This window comes from Gorilla gorilla, chromosome 23 (assembly GCF_029281585.2).
Source record: "Gorilla gorilla gorilla isolate KB3781 chromosome 23, NHGRI_mGorGor1-v2.1_pri, whole genome shotgun sequence".
NCBI classification, from domain to species: Eukaryota; Metazoa; Chordata; class Mammalia; order Primates; family Hominidae; genus Gorilla; species Gorilla gorilla.
Genome location: NC_086018.1, coordinates 40,674,696 through 40,696,574, shown reverse-complemented (window position 1 = coordinate 40,696,574; position 21,879 = coordinate 40,674,696). Strand labels below are relative to the sequence as shown.

The 21,879-nt window shown below is 53.3% G+C and overlaps 1 protein-coding gene across 18 annotated transcripts in view; it reads left to right on the top strand.

Annotated features, from left to right (window-relative positions):
• A4GALT (alpha 1,4-galactosyltransferase (P1PK blood group)) overlaps positions 1 to 5,097 on the top strand; it is a 29,072-nt gene extending 23,975 nt beyond the window's left edge. For 6 of the 18 annotated variants that reach the window (XM_004063585.5, XM_004063584.5, XM_063704772.1 and 3 more), the window contains 2 exons: positions 1,581 to 1,721; positions 3,219 to 5,097. In XM_004063585.5, coding sequence (XP_004063633.4) covers positions 3,265 to 4,326 — 1,062 coding nt within the window. In that variant the 5' untranslated portion in view covers positions 1,581 to 1,721; positions 3,219 to 3,264 and the 3' untranslated portion in view covers positions 4,327 to 5,097. Of the gene's footprint in view, positions 1 to 1,580; positions 2,224 to 3,218 lie in introns of all 18 variants that reach the window. The other 12 variants (XM_055374788.2, XM_063704770.1, XM_063704777.1 and 9 more) reach the window with 5 other exon arrangements.
• The last annotated feature ends 16,782 nt before the right edge of the window (positions 5,098 to 21,879 follow it).

Sequence of the window (21,879 nt, the reverse complement as noted above, 5' to 3'; positions counted from 1 at the left end):
ATCATTCATTCATTCACTCATTGGTTAACTCATGGAATCACTGCCTATTTATTGACCACATACTAAGAGCTGGACACCGTTCTACCATTTCAGAGCTGAACAAGACACAAAACATACCTATCCTCGTGGGGTTTTGTTCTAGACAGACAACCAAAGCAAATAAGTAGGATGTACCGTGTGTTAGAATAAATGCAAGGATGAGGAAACGAGGGGGCTCTGAGGTGATGGGGGGAGTTGGAATTTCAGGGGGCCCAGGGAGGACCTGGTGGGAAGGGGTCTTTTGAGTGGGCATCTGAGAGAAGAACCCTCCAAGCAGAAGAACAGCAGGTGCCAAGGCCCTAGTAGCCGTGTGAGGCCTGAGAAACAGGCGGCCAGGTGTGGCTGGGGCACAGGTGGCGGGGAGAGAAGCAGAACATGAGGTCAGGGGTATGGGGGACACATGGGGCCCAGTGGATCAGGGCCTCATGTCATTCAGGGTCTGAGCTGAGAATGACGTGGCTGATGTACTTGTAAAGCATCCTGCTGGCTGTTGAGTGAATGGGTCAGAGTGAGCCGTTTTCCCATGTGCCTGCTGCGTGCTGGGAACCTAGCTGGGTGCCGGGGAGAGAAGATGCAGGTGAACCCGAGATGCTTATTCCCATGGTGCTTGCAGAGGTCTGGAGCCACCACTGTCTCCTCCATCTGACCTGCTCATCCTTGGTGCTTAACCATGTGTCACCTCCCCAAGGGAGTCACCATCTTTGTCTGTTTCCTTTTTTCTTTTTTTTTTTTTTCCTTTTTGAAACTGAGTTTTGCTCTTGATGTCCAGGCTGGAGTGTAGTGGTGCAATCTCGTCGCACTGCAACCTCCGCCTCCTGGATTCAAGCAATTCTCCTGCCTCAGCCTCCTGAGTAGCTGGGATGACAGGCATGCGCCACTATGCCCGGCTAATTTTGTATTTTTAGTAGAGACAGGGTTTCTCCATGTTGGTCAGGCTGTTCTCGAATTCCCGACCTCAAGTGATCTGCCCACCTTGGCCTCCCAAAGTGCTGGGATTACAGGCGTGAGCCACCGCGCCTGGCTTTTTTTTTTTTTTTTTTTTTTTTTTTTTGAGATAGAGTCTGGCTGTGTCACCCACGCTGGAGTGCAGTGGCACAACTTGGCTCACTGCAACCTCCACCTCCCTGGTTCAAGCGATTCTCCTGCCTCAGTCACCTGAGTAGCTGCGATTACAGGCGCACACCACCGCGCCTGGCTAATTTTTGTATTTTTAGTAGAGACGAGGTTTCACCATGTTGGCCAGGCTGGTCTCGAACTCCTGATCTCAAGTGAGCCACCACGCCTGGCCTCTTTGTCTGTTTCTAAATGATGCCCCCACCAGACTGAGAACTCCTTTAGGGAAAGGCTGTGTCTGATTCTCCCCTTCTCCTGGGTACCAGTGCAGGGCCTGCCCCTATTCCCTGAGTGTCCCCTGAGAGGTGGAGCGAGTGAATGAATCAGTGAACACATGAGCCCTAGGCCTGACCTGCCTGTGTGGCCAGGGGGACGAGGCCTCTGAGAGCCAGCGACCTGTTTCACTCTCTTCTTGCCATTTTTTGCAGATGGATTTGCAGCCACTGCAAGTGTGTGGAAGGGCCGTGTTCGTGTTGGCAAAGAAGGTCGGCTGCTGAGCCAGGGCGTGTCTCCCGGAGGCCTGTGGGCTGCCAGGATCCCCACCTCTCTGCAATGGGCTGCCCAGGCTGGTCAGTTACCAGCCAGTGACATCAGCGAGGTTCCCTGCTCTCTACCCTGGGAAGGGCCCAGCCTAAGTTACCAAGCCCCAGGCTCCCAGTACCGCCCTCAGCCTATGTGGATTGCCACCCCACCTTCTGCCTGTCCTTGGGAGGGGACCGACTCTCAGCTCCCCTTAGCAATCAGGTTGCACCCAGTCCCTTGACTTTATGCCCAGGTTTCCTGGCACCTAAAGTAGAAACGATGCAACTGCCCCTCGGGCTCGCTGAGGGCCAGAGGGGGTGTGACTTTGTCATGGAGCATAGAAGTCACTGAGTCGATGGTGATCCCACTGGCTGTTAACATCGATACAGTTCAGGTCAGCACGCACCAAGTTCCTCCAACACACCAGGTACATTGGCTAGCCACCTCTCCCAGGCAGGGCGGTGCAGTGGTGAGAGCAGGGACCCCAGCCAGGTGGCCTGGGACCTAACCCCCTGCACTGTCACTGCTGGCTGTGGGACTCTGCACAAGGTACTGCACTTTTGTGCCTCAATTTCCTCATCTGTAGGGTGGGGGTGGTGATTGCCACCCCATAGGTTGGTTATAAGGGGCCACACATGTTCCTATGTGTGAGATGCTGAGAAAGTCACCTGGCATGGACAGGATGGACAGCCAGTATTTATCGAACTATGAATGAATATTCGAATGTTACCCTTTAGTGGGTTCCAGCGTCCTATCCTGCCGGTGGGAAGACTGAGGCTCAGAGAGCTCCTTAACTTGCCCCAGGTCACACAGCCGGTTCAGGCAGAGTTGGGGTCTCATGCCTCCCAGGTGTTCCCACAGTCTTTTCCCCAGGAGCAGGGTCCAAGCCTGCTGCTCCTCCAACCACCTGCGAGGCACCTGGGCATGTTCCCGGCCACCAGGAAAGAGAGGTCTAACGGCAGTAGTACCAGTCAGCGTCATGTGCCTGGAGCGAGTGCCCTGTGAGTGCACCTGCTGGGCCAGCCCTTAGCAAACCAACGCCTTGGCCTGCCGGAGCCCCAGACCTCATGCTGAACATCCTCAGGGCCCCTCAGTGGCCTGTCCTTGGACGAACCCCAGGCCTGGTTTATGGAGCTGAGGCGGGCATGAGCTGGGCCTCAAATCCCAGGCTGCCAATCCTCACAGCCCTGTGTGTCACATGGCGAAGCCATCACTTCTGACAGTCCTTACGCAGACCAGACTCTGGCCTGGGCCTGTGATGGTTACACACCATGGGTGGCACTGGCCTGGTCCTTTGGGGAGCTCACAGGTGTGTCGCAGAGAGTGGAAGGGACCCTGCTCAGACCCCAGTCCATGGCCCACTGTGCTCCCATTTCGTAGGTGAGCAGCCAGCAGGCTGGGGTTCAAGCCTTGGCCCCTGTGGGCCCAGGAGCCCATGGGCTTGGAAGCCAGCCTTGGCTCTGGCTGATGTTCACAGGAAGCGTTTTCCTTGTGGATCGGGAATGCCAACGGCCTCCCTGATGGCGGGTGCTCATCTCTTGCAGACCAGCCGGTTCCTGCTGGAAGCTCCTGGTCTGATCTGGGGATACCATGTCCAAGCCCCCCGACCTCCTGCTGCGGCTGCTCCGGGGCGCCCCAAGGCAGCGGGTCTGTACCCTGTTCATCATCGGCTTCAAGTTCACGTTTTTCGTCTCCATCATGATCTACTGGCACGTTGTGGGAGAGCCCAAGGAGAAAGGGCAGCTCTATAACCTGCCAGCAGAGATCCCCTGCCCCACCTTGGCACCCCCCACCCCACCCTCCCACGGCCCCGCTCCAGGCAACATCTTCTTCCTGGAGACTTCAGACCGGACCAACCCTAACTTCCTGTTCATGTGCTCGGTGGAGTCGGCCGCCAGAACTCACCCCGAATCCCACGTGCTGGTCCTGATGAAAGGGCTTCCGGGTGGCAACGCCTCCCTGCCCCGGCACCTGGGCATCTCACTTCTGAGCTGCTTCCCGAATGTCCAGATGCTCCCGCTGGACCTGCGGGAGCTGTTCCGGGACACACCCCTGGCCGACTGGTACGCGGCCGTGCAGGGGCGCTGGGAGCCCTACCTGCTGCCCGTGCTCTCCGACGCCTCCAGGATCGCACTCATGTGGAAGTTCGGCGGCATCTACCTGGACACGGACTTCATTGTTCTCAAGAACCTGAGGAACCTGACCAACGTGCTGGGCACCCAGTCCCGCTACGTCCTCAACGGCGCTTTCCTGGCCTTCGAGCGCCAGCACGAGTTCATGGCGCTGTGCATGCGGGACTTTGTGGACCACTACAACGGCTGGATCTGGGGTCACCAGGGCCCGCAGCTGCTCACGCGGGTCTTCAAGAAGTGGTGTTCCATCCGCAGCCTGGCCGAGAGCCGCGCCTGCCGCGGCGTCACCACCCTGCCCCCTGAGGCCTTCTACCCCATCCCCTGGCAGGACTGGAAGAAGTACTTTGAGGACATCAACCCCGAGGAGCTGCCGCGGCTGTTCAGTGCCACCTATGCTGTCCACGTGTGGAACAAGAAGAGCCAGGGCACGCGGTTCGAGGCCACGTCCAGGGCACTGCTGGCCCAGCTCCATGCCCGCTACTGCCCCACGACGCACGAGGCCATGAAGATGTACTTGTGAGGGGCCCGCCAGGTCACCTCCCCAACCCGCTCCTGATGGGGCACTGGGCCGCCCTTCCTGGGGAGGCAAGATTGGGGGCCCGGGAGACGGAGGCCCGAGCTGCCACCGGGATTAGGCAGGCTGTTGAGGAGCTGTGGGAGCAGGCCGAGTGGGAGGCTGTGGACACCCCCAGGACAGTGTCCTGTCTCCAGGCAGGGCTGACACATGGTGCCATAGCCAGCGGAGGGTGCTCAGTGAGCGCCCCGGGCCTTCTAGACAACAGGCAGGAAGGATGAACCTCAGGGCACCCCCAGGTGGTGCGGAAAGCCAGGCAGTTGGGACAGAGGTGCCCACGAGGGCAGAGGCCGGTGCTAAGGGGACGGGGAAGGAGGGACAAGATTCCCAGAGAGGAGAGGAGGATGTTGATAGGAAAGTGGCAGGGCTGGGGGAGACCCAGCCCCAAGGGTCCGGGGCGGAGGATGCTTTGCTCTTTTCTGGTTTTGGTTCCTCTTTCGCCGGGGGCGGGGTGGGGGTCAACAGGGACTGAGTGGGGCAGAGGCCCAGAAGTGCCAGCCTGGGGAGCCGTTTAGGGGCAGCCCCTTCTGCCCACCCCATCCTTCCTCCTCTCCAGAGATGCCAGGGGGGCGTGTATGCTCTGCCCCTTCCCTCAGACGGGGGCTGGGTGGGGAGGCTCTTTAGGCTCAGGAGAAGCATTTTAAAGAAACCCCCACCCTGCCGCCTGCATTATAAACACAGGAGAATAATCAATAGAATAAAAGTGACCGACTGTCACTTCGGGCCTTGTGATTGGTGAAGTGCGTTCAGGCTCACAGCCTCCTCCGCTCCATTCTTCTGACGGGGAATCCACTGGGTGGACTGGTGGTGACTTTGCCAAGGTCTCACAACCTGCCCAGCACGGAAGGGCTCGGGACCTGGCTCATAGCCCCAGTGTCCCTGGTGATGGAGAGCCCCCACAGTGGGGAATAGGGGGAGCCTGTTTTTCCCTCCTCCTTTTTCAAGGCTCACAAACACGGAAGGTTGGGTCCCACCAGCACAGCTCCCCCCATGACAAGCCTGAATCTGTTTAACATAAATGGGACCAAATGTGGACACTGAGGAGCCCACCGCCGGAGCAGTGCTGAGCTGCCACCCATCCAGGGAGAGGTCCCAGTGAGGGAGCTGTGAGGGCCTGTGGCTGAAATCCCGGGAGGGACCTGAAGTGCCTTGTGGGCGGCTCCAGGACTGGGCCATAGGAATATCTGCTCCCCGCAGGGCGAGACCCCAGCTGGTTTGCATTGTGGAAGCTGCCTAGGCGTTCCCCACCAGGCTGGAGGAGAGTTCCCCACCAGGACTGGGGGTGCTGCCAGGAGCACTGGGGCCCAGCAGGCTGCTTTTTGGCAGCTGAAGGGGGAGGCATTCATTGGCCTCCGTTTTCTGCCCACAGACCGTCTTGAGCAGCGTGGGAAGGAGGTGAGCTCCCTGGCTCTTAGGAGTACTCAAGAGCAGGTTATGTGTCGTTTTCTTGGGTTTCTTTCTTTCTTTTTTTGAGACAGAGTCTCGCTCTGTCACCCAAGCTGTAGTACAGTGGCCCCATCTTGGTTCACTGCAACCTCTGTCTCCCGGGTTCAAGTGATTCTGACTTCGGGTAAGCCACTGCACCTGGCCCAGGTTTTGTTTTTGATGAATACAAAGGATTGTTAAGTCAGTGATTTCTCCAGCCACAGCAGCATTTCAAATGAGCAGGTTTTACTTAAATAATACAAATCATATACTAACTATATATGTATGTGAGCAAGTGAGATGACCTTTTAGAGTCCAGCATTGTTTAGTCATTTGACCATCATACAGTGAGTGCCTACTCGGTGCCAGCATGAGGTCAGGAGTTCAAGACCAGCCTGGCCAACATGGTGAAACCCCGTCTCTACTAAAAACACAAAAATTAGCCAGGCGTGGTGGCAGGCACCTGTAATCCCAGCTACTCGGGAGGCTGAGGCAGGAGAATTGTTTGAACCTGGGAAGCAGGGGTTGTGGTGAGCCAAGATTGCGCCACTGTGCTCCAGCCTGGCTGACAAGAGCGAGACTCCATCTCAAAAAAAAAAAAAAAGGGCCGGGCGCGGTGGCTCATGCCTGTAATCTCAGCACTTTGGGAGGCTGAGGCAGGCAGATCATAAGGTCAGGAGTTCAAGACCAGCCTGGCCAATATGGTGAAACCCCATCTCTACTAAAAATACAAAAACTAGCCGTGCATGATTTGGGGCGCCTATAGTCCCAGCTACTCGGGAGGCAGAGGCAGAATTGCTTGAACCCGGGAGGCGGAGTTTGCAGTGAGCCAAGATCGCACCACTGCACTCCAGCCTGGGTGACAGACCGAGATTTCATCTCAAAAAAAAAAAAATGGAAATTATGAAATTATGTGCATAAATGTCTGCTTAGGGCAGAGAGGTGGGTAGGAAGTGCCAGTTCCCAGGGAGGATGCTGTTGACTCCTTATCCACGGCCATTCTCTTCCCCTTCTTTCTTGCTAAGGAAACCCCAAGTTTGTTCAACCCTCAGGTAGCTTAGGGCTATAGAGGAAGTGGGCCCTCCCTAGGCCTGGGGGTGAATCTCTTTTGGTCTAAGCCAGTCCTAGTCATTCCAGTCCCTTCCTAGTAATTTGAGTGGAAATGGGCATATAATGCTATTCTGGCCAATGAGAGGGCAAGTCAGCTGGAAAAGAGGGCTCTGAGAAAATGTTCATAGACAAGAAAGCAACATTTCTGCATTTGGCATAAGGGTGTAATGCTCCAAGCAATGGCAGCCATCTTGAAGCCATGAGGGGACAAGTCTGAGATCAAATGTCACCATACTGCATCCTTGAAGACATGAAGACCTCAGCGAGCTGCTGAATTAACCAACCCTGAAAGCGCCCTATCCCGACTCCTTGTCTCGTGTGTTAGATGCTATTTACCATCCTCAAGTGTCTATTCTTCTTGTGGTCCTTAGAAAAAGAACACAGCGAGTTCTAGGCAGACATATCACCTCCCCTTGGCAGCTGGCTGTGGCCATGTGACTAAGTCCAGGCCAATGGGATGTGAACAGGAGTGATGCGGGCAACTCATGGATGATCTTAAAGACATTTGCTTTGGGCACTCTAACCCACTTCCCACTGGCTGGAGCATGGCAGCAAGTGGAGTGCTTTGCAGGGCACATTTTGGGGGTGGCAGAGTGGCCCCAGTGGCCTTGGAGCACTCACCTTGGGACTGTAATGTGAGACAGAAACAATCTTGTTTTTTTTTTTTTTGAGACAGAGTTTGACTGTCGTTGCCCAGGCTGGAATGCAATGGCGCGATCTCGGCTCACCGCAACCTCCGCCTCCCGGGATCAAGTGATTCTCCTGCCTCAGCCTCCCGAGTAGCTGGGATTACAGGTGTGCGTCACTACACCCAGCTAATTTTGTATTTTTAGTAGAGACAGAGTTTCTCCATGTTGGTCAGTCAGGCTGGTCTCAAACTTCCAACCTCGGGTGATCAGCCCGCCTCGGCCTCCCAAAGTTCTGGGATTATAGGCATGAGCCACCGTGCCTGGCCTAATTTTTGTATTTTTAGTAGAGACAGGATTTCACTGTGTTGGCCAGGCTGGTCTCCAACTCCTGACCTCAGGTGATCTGCCCACCTTGGCCTCCCAAAGTGCTGGGATTACAGGCATGAGCCACCGCGCCTGGCCTGGTCTCGTTTCTCTCCTTGGAAGTTGGTGGGGACCGGGGCTGGGTTCTAATTTTTGGCAGTGGACTAGAGCTGGGAGGAATGTCTCACGTCTCACCTCCCCTTGGTTTCCTGCTGCTGCTGCTGCCGCCGCCGCCGCCGCACCCACCCTGGAAGGGGATGCTCCTCCTCCCCCACCCCCCACCGCAGCACAGATCACACCTGAGTCCAGGGCCTGAAGCCTGGTCCCACCCTGACCCCCAACCTCACAGCAGAATTCCGAGCACGCCTTGCACTGGGCTAGTCCAAGTTAGAACAAGCAGAGATTTAGGAACAAGTGAACCATGAAACCAGACTTCCAGGAACACGGGGGCTCACTCATCCCCGATCTCTGTTGGGCACTCAGAGGACATTACAATTTAATATTTAAACAAGAAGTTGAATATTGATACACCAGCAAGGGGGAATTATTTTCCTTCCCCTAGAGCTGCTGGGAAAACGACTCCCTGCTTGCCTGTGCCTCGCCAGCTGGGAACCGACTGGACGCCGGTCCCAGGCCATGCAGTGCTCCCCCAGTAAAGGATAGGTCCACGTCTTTCTCAGTCCTGGCCAAAAACGTCTGTGAACACACCCACTAGAAACAAGCCAGGAACAAACCGCTGCTCTGAGGATCTGATTACATTTCCTCAGGGCAGGTTTCCACCAGAGTGAGCGCCCCTCCCTCCTCCTCTCCCAGAACTCAGTTGCCCAACAACTGTTGCAGCTCCTGCTCCTGAGGCGGGGGCAGCCTGAGGAAACCAGGGCCTCAGGCGACAGCCAGCTCTTTTAGGCAGGGGCAGGACAAAGTGCAAGGTCCCTCTGGAATCCCCCAAGGCAGAGGGCAGGAGCCAGACTCCTCCGGTAGCTGTGGGGGCTCGGAAGGGGACATTAGACTCTGGTCTGTGGCTGTTGGCGCAGGGAGGTGAAGGGGCTGGACCCCTTCTCGGCTCCCCAGCCAGCCTCCTTCCTACCCTGTGCACAGAACAGTGAAGGTCTGTGTTCAAATCCCAGCACCGCCACCTGCTTGCTGAGCCTCTTTCTGCGTGTGGAAAGTGGAGGTGTGATCATAACACCACTCTGTGTCGTAGAGAATGTGTTCTGCGCCAGGGGCTGGGCTGGCTCATCTGATCATTACAACCATTCTGGGAGGGGGCACCACCCATCTCTTTGCAAAAGAGGAGATGCACAACTCTGGCCAGGGGTCGGTGGCCAGGAGGCAGGAACGGAGGATCTTTGGGACCCCTGCCCTGCCCCGGGCCTTAGGCCCATTGCTCCCAGCCCAGAGGTGCAAGAACACAGCACTGTGATGGGCAGAGGCTGGGGTCCTCACCTGGCCGGGTGGTGTGGTGGCAGCAGGCATCTTCTGGCCTTGCAGCCTTTCTGCTGTTACCTCTGCCCTGCCTGTGCCTGTCCTCACTGCCTCTGTGTTCTCCAAGATGCTACTCTTATTTCTGGCTAGCTGGATCCTGGCCCATTTACCGTAGTTGCATTAAGAGGCTGGGCTGAGGCCAGGTGCGGTGGCTCACGCCTGTAATCCTAGCACTTTGGGAGGCCGAGGCGGGCGGATCACTTGAGGTCAGGAATTCAAGACCAACCTGGCAAACATGGTGAAACTCCATCTATACTAAAAATACAAAAATCAGCCGGGCTTCGTGGCACCTATCTGTAATTCCAGCTACTTGGGAGGCTGAGGCACAAGAATCGCTTGAACCCAGGAAGTGGAGGTAGCAGTGAGCCGAGATGGTGCCACTGCACCACCACCCAGGTTGGAGTGCGGTAGTGCAATCATGGCTCTCTGCAGCCTCAAATTCCTGGGCTCAAGAGATCCTCCCCCCTCAGCCTCTCAAATAGCTGGGACTACAGGCATGGGCCACCACGCCCGCCCAGCTAATTTTTAACTTTATTTGTAGAGTCGGGGTTTACACCATGTTGCCTGGGCTGGTCTCAAATTCCTGGCCTCAAGGGATCCACCTGCCTTGGCCTCCCAAGGTGCTAAGATTACAGGTATGAGCCACCGCGCCCGGGCTGGTTATTGTTTCTTGATCTGGTGCTGGTTAAGTGGTGTGTAATTTGGTGAAAATTCACCGATTTTAGATTTAGAGTTTGTGGACTTCAAGAACATTTACATGAACAACAAGACAGAGGCCGTGAGGGTGGAGGAGAGGGCAGTTGGAGAGGCACTTGGGCCAGGGAACAGGGCTGGATGTTGGGGATTTAGGGTGCAGCCTGGCTTCTGGCCAAGTGGCTGGAGAGATGGGAGGATGAGCAGATGAGACATGCAGCTGAGACTGAATGTGAGGGGCCCCCCAGAGATGTGGCTCCCGGGGACCCAGATTGAGAAGCTGACCTTAAGGTGATGGGAAGTGGTGCCGTAGGAAGGAGGGCTGGTTCCGGGTGAGGCAGCTGAATGAGGGGCATGGAACCTGAGCACCCATTCTAGGGGCTGCCTGCCCCCAGAGAGTGGGTTCTGGAGGAAGGCCTGGGGGAGATGGGGAGAGGACCAGAGCCAGCAGCGTCCAAGGAGTGAGCAGGGTAGCATGGAGAAGTTCTGGAGCTGCTGCTGACACGTGGCCTCAGGAAAGAGAACCAAAAGCTGGGGCCCTCAGAGCCCCCTGTCTCAGCAGCGCCAGGCGCCCTGGTCTGGGACAAAGGCAAGTGGCCACACCCACCTATTTATAGAAGGCGGCTGGCAGGGATCAGGGGGGCCTTACAGGGGCCCTGGGGGAGGGGGCACTGGCAGGGGATGATGAAGGCTCTGCCAGGTCTCTGCCAGCCCCACCCACACCCTCAGAGCAGAGGCCAGGCCAGAGTTCAAGGAGATCTGGGACAGATGCGGGCCGACTGCACCCTGCAGGCACAGCTGGGCCTAGGAGCAGGGGCTTTTGTCCATCTGTGCTCTGTGGGGTGAGGGAGCTTTTTCTTCTCTGGCCTTGCTGTCCTTTCCTGTGGTATAGGAGACCCCATTTGTCTATGCCATGAGACCATGTACTCCTCCTGGAGCCCAGGGTGGGGTTCCCTCTTGGCCCCAGCCCAGTCCAGGGTTGGACAGGACATGCCTGCTTACTGAGGGATGAATAAATGAGAAACTCACGTCCCCAGAGGCTGAGGGACCTGCACAAACCCCAGGCCTTCTCCTGGCCACTCACACCCCTCTGATGTTGCCCTAAAGACCTCAGGGCCTCCAGGTGCAGAGGCTCACACCTGTAGCCTCAGCACTTTGGGAGGCCAAGGTGGGTGAATCACTTAAAGCCAGGAGTTCAAGACCAGCCTGACCAACATGGCAAAACCCCATCTCTCCTAGAAATACAAAAATTAGCCAGGCATGGTGGCAGGCACCTAATCCCAGCTACTCAGGAGGCCGAGGCAGAAGAATTGCTTGAACCCAGGAGGCAGAAGTTGCAGTGAGTCGAGATCATGCCACTGCACACACCAGCCTGGGAGATAGTGCGAGACTCCATCTCAAAAAAAAAAAAAAAAAAAAAGCCTCAGTGCCCCCAACAGCAGGGGCTGCTGATAGGGTGAGTTAGGCCTCCAGACCAGGGAGTGGGGAGGGGCCAGGCTGGGCCTTGGAACTTAGAGCCTTGGGGCCCCTGGGAAATTCACCTCAAAAATTACCTTAGAAATTCAAGAGAGGGCCAGGCGCAGTGGCCCACGCCTGTAATCCCAGCATTTTGGGAGCCTGAGGCAGATGGATCACCTGAGGTCAGGCGTTTGAAACCAGCCTGGCCAACATGGTCAGAACCCGTCTCTACTAAAAATACAAAATTAGCCAGGCGTGGCAAGTGCCTGTAATCCCAGCTACTCGGGAGGCTAAGGCAGAGACTTGCTTGAACCCAGGAGGTGGAGGTTGCAGTGAGCCGAGATCGCACCACTGCACTCCAGCCTTGGCAACAGAGCAAGAAACCGCCTCAAAAAAAAAAAAAAAAATTAGCTGGGTGTGGTGGTGGGCGCCTGTAATCCCAGCTACTTGGGAGGCTGAGGCAGGAGAATCGCCTAAACCTAGAAGGCGGAGGTTGCAGTGATCCGAGATCATGACATTGCACTCCAGCCTGGGCAAAAAGAGCAAAACTCCGTCTCAGAAAAAAAAAAAAAGAAACTCAAGAGAGAGTTAATTAAGGATGTGCAAACCACACTTGAGAGATCCCTTGGAGGGCTGCCCTGCAGTGTCATGGACAGAATGTTTTTCTAGCAGCTGATAGAACCGGCCACAAATTCCCTGTGAGATCTGAGCAAGTTACATCTTCTTGGAACCTCAGTTTCTCCATCTGCAAAGCTGGGCAGGGAACCGGGGAGCCTTTGCCCAGTTTCTGGCCCTAAAATTCCTGATTGGATGAAGATCTTCAGGGGTCTTGGGATAAGAGCTGGAATGTGGCCATAGGCCCTTTGTGACGCATGGGTGGGATCTGGGATTGGGGATTTGGACCCAGCTACCTTGGAAGCTGCCTGTGTCAGGGCTTGGGTGGAATGGTCCAGGTGCAGCCCGCAGAGCCACGAGAGGGCATCCATGCCAGGAGGCCACATCCCAAAGTCCAGGGGCAGTGGAGGCCCATGTGATGTCCCTGGGTGGCAGGCATGGTCCAGGGGAAAGTGCCCACCACGTGCTACCTCACTCAGCCCTCTGACATGGGTATCATCATTGTCATTTTGCCAAAGAGGAGTGCCCAGAGAGGGCAAGTGTATTTTCAGAGTCACACAGCTGCGTCTAGGGCATCTTCAGCTCCTGCCATCCAGAACAGTGGCAGCAGCTCAATCTTGAGCCCAGAATGACTCCCACCTCCAGCCTGGCCCTATGGTCCTCTTCTGTCCTCTATCCTAGACCCTCTGTCCATAGAGCACCTCTGTCTCCCTGCAGGCTGTAAGCATCTCAAGGACAAGACCAGGTTGTAGAATAACCCTTTCACCAGCTACAGGATTTTACCTTTCACAAAGCACTCCCTCTCCCTCTTCTGCACAGAACTCTGAAAGGCAGACATGAGCCCCGTGTGACCCAGGAGAACTCCAAGGCCCTGAGAAGTTGGAGGCCTTGCCCGAAGTTCGCAGCTCCTAGGAGGCAGGGCCACAGTCCAGATCTGTCTGACCCAAGCCTGGGCTTATGTTGTGCTCCACCCTCCCTCAGATAAACCCAAGAAGGGCCAACTTGCTAATGGGGAAATGCAGGCAGGGGCCACAAGACCACCCCTCTTTCCACACAGTCACATGCAAGCCACAGTCAGGTCCATTTCATCAGGGAAGTGCAGACTGTTAGAAGCTAAGAAACTGAGTGTAATGTGGGCATCCAGGCAGAGTGAAGCCCTGGGGAGCAAGTTCCCCTAGCTCGCCCTGCTGCTGGCAACCATGCCCAGTGCCTGGCTCGGCCTCCCTGGCTGCTCTGAGAGGCCTGGCCCGGGCTCTGCAGGCACTGGAGCCAGCGGAAGCATCTGGATCCCATAAGCTTGTCATGAGCTGGTTTGAGCAGAACGGCCTCAACAGCCCCCAGAGAGCTCCCCTCACCCCTGGCTGCACTGATGCAACTCCCATCTGTCCCCAGCCCACAGCAGCTCCCAGGGATGGAGAGTGTGAATCCTCAGGGAGGGTTGTCTAGAGGCCCTGGGCTGGATGGGGATCCCATGCTGACCGGTGGACACGGCCCCGAATCCCCCTGCACTGCACTTGCTGCTCTGTTTTGCCTGTAAGCATCTCCCCCATCAGACTGAGCTCCTCCAGGATAAGAACTGTGTCTGATTTATCTGTGAGCTGCCAGCATCGCCCTGCCTGGGACCTGGCACAAAGGAAGTGTCAGGTGACTGCTAAATGAATGAGTGAAGGAATGAATGGATGAAGCATCGTCTCCATGGATCAGCCAGGGTCCAGTTAGGAAAACAGGAACCTTATGAGTTATTTTACCATAAAGTATTTAATGTGTAGGGAGTTAGCTAAAGAGGCATTGACAAAGCCATAAAGAGAACCCTGAAGGCAGCAGAAAAGGCCATCTCCAAGAAGCAGCTACCACACCAGAGGAGGCGAGACGAAGAGGTGGAAGCTACTAGAGCCTAGAAGCTTGGAGGGGGTGCCCGGGGCTAGAAGTCACACCTCTAGGCAGGGCACAGTGGCTCACAGCTGTAATTCCAGCATTTTGGGAGGCTGAAGCAGGTGGATCACTTGGGGCCAGGAGTTCAAGATCAGCGTGGCTAACATGGCAAAACCCTGTCTTTACTTAAAAAAAAATACAAAAAATTAGCTGGGCATGGTGGCAGGCACCTGCAGTCCCAGCTACTTGGGAGGCTGAGGCAGGAGAATCGCTTGAACCTGGGAGACAGGTTGCAGTGAGCTGAGATAGCACCACTGCACTCCAGCCTAGGTGACAGAGTGACACTCTGGCTCGAAAAAGAAGTCACACCTCTGAGGAGGAGGAGAGGCTGCCCAGCCTCAGGATCTTTGAGAAGGGAACCCCCCTGAGGCAGCACCCAGGCCTCAAAGGAGGGAGTGCCGGAGCCTCTGAGCAGCTGGTTCTCGGAGCACGGAGAGAACTTTGGAACTGTGTGCCGCTGCTGACTGAAGAGCCATCAGCAGGGTGATTTTCGCAGGACACTGAGCAAATAAGGAATAAGTCTTTCCTTTCTCCTCCAGCCTTCCAGTCTCTCTCTAGTCCCTCCTGTTGGCAGAGCACAACAGGCTGCCAGATGGCAAAGGAGACACGCAGTGTGCAGAGGCTCCCACCCAAGCAGCGGGAGCCCAGCCCCATAGCATGGGCGGCCCCACTAACACAGGTGCACCTCCATCAACAGCAACAAGCATGTCATCCTTCTGCTTCGAGTGATGGACCTTCTCTTCCTAGAAAGATACTTTGACTCCCTTCCCCAAGAGGAGACACAAAGTCTGAAGGATCACTGTGTCCATCTCTGGGAAAGGTTAATTACTCTTCCAAGTCAACCACAACCTCACCTGTGTGTTCTGCAATCTAAAGAATACATTTTAGGCTGGGCACGATGTGGCTCGTGCCTGTAATCTCAGCACTTTGGGAAGCTGAGGCAGGAAGATCACTTGAGCCCAGGAGTTTAAGACCAGCCTGGGCAACATGGCAAAACCCCATCTCAACAAAAAATACAAAAATTAGCCGGGCATGGTGGTGCATGCCTGTAATCCCAGCCATTCAGGTGGCTGAGGCATGAGAATTGCTTGAACCCAGAAGGCGGAGGTTGCAGTGAGCCGACATCACATCACTGCATTCCAGCCTGGTTGACAATTCCAGCCTGGGTGACAGAGTGAGACGCCATCTCAAAAATAAAAAGAGAGAGAGAGAGAGAAGGGAGGGAGGGAGGGAAAAGGAAGGAGGGAAGTAAGGGAGGGAGGGAGGGAAAGAAAAGAAAAGAAAAAAAGAGAAAGAAGAAGGAAAGAAGAAAGTGAAAGAAAAGAAAGAAAAAAAGAAAGAAGGAAAAGGAAGGAAGGAAGGGAGAGCCGGGCGCGGTGGCTCACGCCTGTAATCCCAACACTTGGGAGGCCGAGGCGGGTGTATCACGAGGTCAGGAGATCAAGACCATCCTGGCTAACACGGTGAAACCCCGTCTCTACTAAAAATACAAAAAATTAGCTGGGAGTGGTGGCAGGTGCCTGTAGTCCCAGCTACTTGGGAGGTTGAGGCAGGAGAATGGCGTGAACCCTGGAGGCAGAGCTTGCAGTGAGCAGAGATCACGTCATTGCACTCCAGCCTGGGTGACAGAGCGAGACTCCGGAAAAAAAAAAAAGAAGGGAGGGAGGAAGGAAGGAAGGAAAAGAAAGAGAAAAAGAAAGAAAGAAAAGAAAGAGAAAGAAAAGCAAAGAAAATGTATAGATGTATAGGCCAGGCATGGTGGCTCATGCCTATAATCCTAGCACTTTGGGAGGCCAAGGCAGGCGGATCCCTTGAGCTCAGGAGTTCAAGACCAGCCCGGGCAACATGGCAAAACCATGTCTCAAAAAAAATTAATTAGTTAAATATATATAAAATATTTATATAATACATTTTAAACTTAATCACCAACATCAATGCTGAAATAAATCAGGGGAAGGAGGAAGAGAGGAGAAGATAATAGGAAGTTAGACAGGAGGGGAGAAGAGTGAGGAGGAGGAAAGGAAGAAATGTATGTATGTATGTGTAAAATACGTATACGTTTGTGTGTGTGCGTGCATTATTTGCTTTTGCGTGCGTGTGCATGCGTTTTTGGTTCAGTGGATAAGGAGCCTAACATGGCTAGGTGGCAATCTCAGCTTCCGACTATGTGCAACCATTGTTGTCTGCTGGTAGAAACACTCCTCTCTTGGGGACCAAGACCTTTACCCCAGCAGAGCTCCAAGTTTCAGGAACCGGAAATGACAATTCTGTGGGTGATGACTCGGTGCAGTCATGATTCCTGGCTGTGTGTTCTGTCATGGAATGTGCGGGTCTCTGAGTCACCACACACTGTATCCTACAAGACAGAGCCTCATCTTTTCAGCGTGTTTCCTCCCAACTGGGGTTGTACCTGAGCCTTCAGGAGGTCATGCCACCACCATGCTGCTGGACCAGCTGTTTCTGGGTGGAGGGGTATCTCAGAGACAATAAGGGCCTACTCTGCCCTGGAAGATCCTCCACTAGGTCATGGAGGAAGCCCACCCAGCAGTCCTCTCCTGTGCTGCTGAGCCAGGCTGGGGGCTGAAGGCAAAGGGTGGTGGAACATCACCTTTGACCCCAGCTTGGTCTAAAGTCCCCAAATGTGATCCCCTCCAGGCTAAAATATCAGGGGGTGTTCATTCTGTTTGAGTCTGGGAGGAAACAACAGGGATTGATCACAGTGAAGGCTCAGTGAGAAACAAGAAATGTACACCTCCACAACCCTGCAGGGTAATATTCAAAATAAAGAGCATGACTCCCCACAACAATGTGAATGCACTGAACACTCCTGAACTGTATGTACACTTACACATGGCCAGAAGGATCGATTTTTATATTGTGTGTATTTTACCACAATTTTTTTGTGTTTTGAGCCAGGGTCTCGCTCTGTTACCTAGGCTGGAGTGCAGTGGCTCAAAATGCCTCCCAGAGTGCTGAAATTTAGGCATGAGCCACTGCACCCGGTCTTATTATTTTTTAATAGAGACAGGGTCTTGCTATGTTGCTGAGGCTGGTCTCTAACTCCTGGCCTCAACCAATCCTCTGGCATCAGCCTCTCAAAGTGTAGAAATTACAGAAGTGAACCACTGCACCAGGCTTGTTTTACCATAACTAAATTAAAATAATAATAATGAGATGGGAAGTGTGAGGTAAATTCAGTGTATTACTCCATTTTCACACTGCTATGAAGAAATACCCTAGACTGGGTAATTTATCAGATGAGATTGTGCGTATTCAGGGTGGTACAGCCATCCACGAGACTGGGTAATTTATAAAGAAAAGAGGTTTAATTGACTCACAGTTCTGCATGGCTGGAGAGGCCTCAGGAAACTTACAACCATGGCAGAAGGCACCCCTTCACAAGGCGGCAGGAGAGAGAATGAGCACTAGCAGGGGAAATGCCAGACACATAAAACCATCAGATCTCATAAGACACACTCATTATCATGAGAACAGCATGGGAGAAACCGCCCTCCATGATCCAGTTACTTCCACCTGGTCCCGCCCTTGACATGTGGGGATTATTACAATTCAAGGTGAGATTTCAGTGGGGATACAGAGCCAAACCATGTCATTCTGCCTCTAGCTCCTCCCAGATCTCATCTCCTCACATTTCAAGACACAATCATGCCCTTCCAACAGTCCCCCAGAATCTAAACATACTCCAATATTAACCCAAAACTCCAAGTCCAAAGCCTCATCTGAGACAAGGCAAGTCCCTTCTGCCTATGAGCCTGTAAAATCAAAAGCAGATTAGTTATTTCCTTCCTGACACAATGCAGGTACAGGCATTGGGTAAATTCACCCATTCAAATGGGAGAAACTGGCCAAAATAAAGGGGCTATAGGCCCCATGGAAGTCTGAAATTCAACAGGGAAGTCACTGAACCTTTAAGTTCCAAAATGATCTTTGACTCCATGTCTTGCATCCAGGTCATGCTGATGCAAGAGGTGGGCTCCCTTGGCCTTGGGCCACTCTACCCCTGTGTCTTTGTGGCATATAGCTCCCCTTCCTGGCTGCTTTCACAGGTTAGTGTTGAGTGTTTGTGACTTTTTCAGGCACACAGTGCAAGCTGTTGGTGTATCTACTGTTTTGGGGTCTGGAGGATGGTGGCCCTCTTCTCACAGCTGCTCTATGTAGTGCCCCAGTGGGGACTCTGTGTGGTGGCTCCAATCCTACATTTCCCTTCTGCACTGCCCTGGCAGAGGTTCTCCATGAGGGCTCCGCCCCTGCAACAAACTTCTGCCTGGACATCCAGGCATTTCTATACATCCTCTGAAATCTAGGCAGAGGTTCTCCAACCTCAATTCTTGACTTCTGTGTACCTGCAGGCCGAACACTTAGTGTAAGCCACCAAGGCTTGGAGCTTGCACCCTCTGAAGCAATGGCCTGACCTGACCTTGGCCCCTTTTAGCCATGGCAGGAGCTGAAACAGCTGGGACACAGGGCACTATGTCCCAAGGTGGCATAGAGCAGTGGGACCCTGGGCCCAGCCCAGGAAACCATTTTTCTCTCCTAGGCCTCAGGTCCTGTGATGAGAGGGGCAGCCGTGAAGGTCTCTCACATGCCCTGGAGACATTTTCCCCATTGTCTTGGTGGTTAACATTCAGCTCTTCATTAGGCAAATTTCTGTAGGCAGCTTGAATTTCTCCCCAGAAAATGGGTTTTTCTTTTCTATTGCATTGTCAGGCTGCAAATTTCCTGAACTTTTATGCTCTGCTTCCTCTTGAACACTTTGCCGCTTAGAAACTTCTGCCAGATACCCCAAATCATCTTTCTCAAGTTCAAAGTTCCACAGATCTCTAGGGCAGGGGCAAAATGCTGCCAATCTCTTTGCTAAAGCATAGCAAGAATGACCTTTACCCCAGTTCCCAACAAGTTCTTCGTCTCCACCTGAGATCACTTCAGCCTGGACTTCATTGTTCATACCACAATCAGTATTTTGGGCAAAGGCATTCAACAAGTCTCTAGGAAGTTCCAAACATTCCCACATCTGCCTGTCTTTTGAGCCCTCCAAGTCTCTAGGAAGTTCGAAACTTTTCCACATTTTCCTGTCTTCTTCTGAGCCCTCCAAACCGTTCCAACCTCTGCCTGTTACCCAGTTCCAAAGTTGCTTCCGCATTTTCAGTTATGCTTATAGAAGCACCCAACTCCTGCTACCAATTTACTGGTGTGTTCTCATGCTGCTATGAAGAAATACCCAAGACACTGGGTTTTGTTTTGCTTGTTTTTTTGTTTGTTTGTTTGTTTGTTTGTTTTTGAGAGGGAGTCTTGCTCTGTCACCCAGGCTGGAATACAGTAGTGCAATCTTGGCTCACTGCAACCTCTACCTCCAGGTTTAAACAATTCTCCTACCTCAGCCTCATGAGTACCTGGAGTTACAAGCACCTGCCACCACACCTGGCCAATTTTTGTATTTTAGTAGAGATGAGGTTTCACCATGTTGACCAGGCTGGTCTTGAACTCCTGACTCAAGTGATCCACCCACCCTGGCCTCCCAAAGTGGTGGGCTTACAGGCATGAGCCACTGCACCTGGCCAAGACTGGTTAGTTTATAAAGAGGTTTAATTGACTCACAGTTTCACATAGCTAGGGAGGCCTCAGGAAACTTAGAATCATAACAGAAGGCACCTCTTCACAGGGTGGCAGGAGAGAGAATGAGTGCCAGCAGGGCAAATATCAAACGCTTATAAAACAATCAGAGCTCATGAGACTCACTCATTATCATGAAAACAGCACAGGGGAAAACCGGTCCCATAATCCAATTACTGCCACCTGGTCCCACCCTTGACATGTGGGGATTATCACAATTCAAGGTGAGATCTGGGTGGGGACGCAGGGCCAAACCATATCAACTAGGGACCACTGTGACAAAATCCGTGTCTGAACTTGAAACCCATCCAACAAATATGTGTCAACACTAATTATGCTTAAAAAACACAAATGCCAACCCTAAAGTTCCTCAGATTTCAGGAGAATTTCAGCACCTTCCTTCTTTGCCTTTAGCAATTCAATATTTTAATAGCAGTGTGAAACTTCCTCATGACAAAACCTTTTCTTTTTTTTTCGAGACGGAGTTTCACTCTTGTTGCCCAGGCTGGAGTGCAGTGGCGCGATCTCAGCTCACCCCAGCCTCCACTTCCCAGGTTCAAGCGATTCTCCTGCCTCAGCCTCCCGAGTAGCTGGGATTACAGGCATGCGCCACCACCCTGGCTAATTTTGTATTTTTAGTAGACAGGGTTTCTCCATGTTGGTCAGGCTGGTCTTGAACTCCTGACGTCAGGTGATTCGCCCACCTCAGCCTCCCAAAGTGCTGGGATTACAGGCGTGAGCCACTGTGCCTGGCCCCCTCCTCCATTTCTGCCCCTGCCTCGAGCCTCTCCAGGGTTTGGACTTGAGCCCCACCCACTCCTGCCCGAGAAACCCCTCCCCACTTCAGTTCTACTTTTGTAAACTCCAGCCTCTGAGCCCCCTCATCCTGTTCCCTGTCCCAGGGAAGTCCCCCACCTGCCTAACAGGCCTCAGAGCCAAATCAACCCAAATATTTCTTCAACAGGAAACTCAACATCCCAGCCACGCTGGGAAAACAAGGCTTAAAAAAAAATGAGAGGCAATAAAAATCCCCAAATGACTCCGTTGTGTTTTGACAGAGGCGGAAAAAAAACAGGATTTCACAAACTGGATTTTTGGCATTGCAAAATGGTCATCAACTCTCCCAACTTCCCAGAGAGACTGAAAGGAAAATTCCCAAAGAGCTTCTTACTTTTTTATTTTCCGTTAAGTGCAGTCCATCTCCTAGTTCAATTACAGAAGGTCAGAACTGAGGTTGAGGGAAAAGAGTTCACATGAAAGAAGGAAGGATAGAAAAGATCAGGCTGGGTGTGATGGTTCACGCCTGTAATCCCAACACTTCGGGAGGCCGAGGCTGGTGGATCAATTGAGTCCAAGAGTTAGAAACAAGCCTGGGCAATACGGCAAAACCCCGTCTCTACAAAAAATACAAAAAAATTAGCCAAGCACCTGTAATCCCAGCTACTCAGAAGGGTGAGGCAGGAGGATCACTTGAGCTCAGGAGTTTGAGACCAGCCTGGGCAACATAGCAAGATCTGTCTGTATTTAAAAATCTATATATGTTAGCTCGCATGGTGGCATGAGCCTGTAGTCCCAGCAACACAGGAGGCTGAGGCGGGAGGATCACCTGAGCCCGGGAGATCAAGGCTGTGATGAGCAATGATGAACTGCACTCCAGCATGAGCAATAGAGTGAGACCCTGTCTAAAAGAAAAGAAAGGAAAGGAAAACTCCGAATCCAGTCCAGAGACTTGAAACTTTGGGTTTCCTCAGCCTAACCAAAACCTGTCCTATCCTATAACCACTGAATTTCAAGACTGGGAGGGGCTGGGCTCGGTGGCTCACACCTGTAATCCCAGCACTTTGGGAGGCCAAGGTGGGTGGATCACTTGAGGTCAGGAGTTCGAGACCAGCCTGGCCAACATGGTGAAACTCTGTCTCTCCCACAAATCCAAAAATTAGCCAGGCGTGGTTGCAGGCACCTGTAATCCCAGCTACTCGGGAGGCTGAGACAGGAGAATTGCTTGAACCCAGGAGGCGGAGGTTGCAGTGAGCCAAGATGGTGCCACTGCACTCCAGCCTGGGAGCTAGAGCAAGAGTCCATCTAAAACAACAACAACAACAACAACAAAACAGAAACAAAAAAACAAACAAAAAAACTGTGAGGGACCATAGACCAT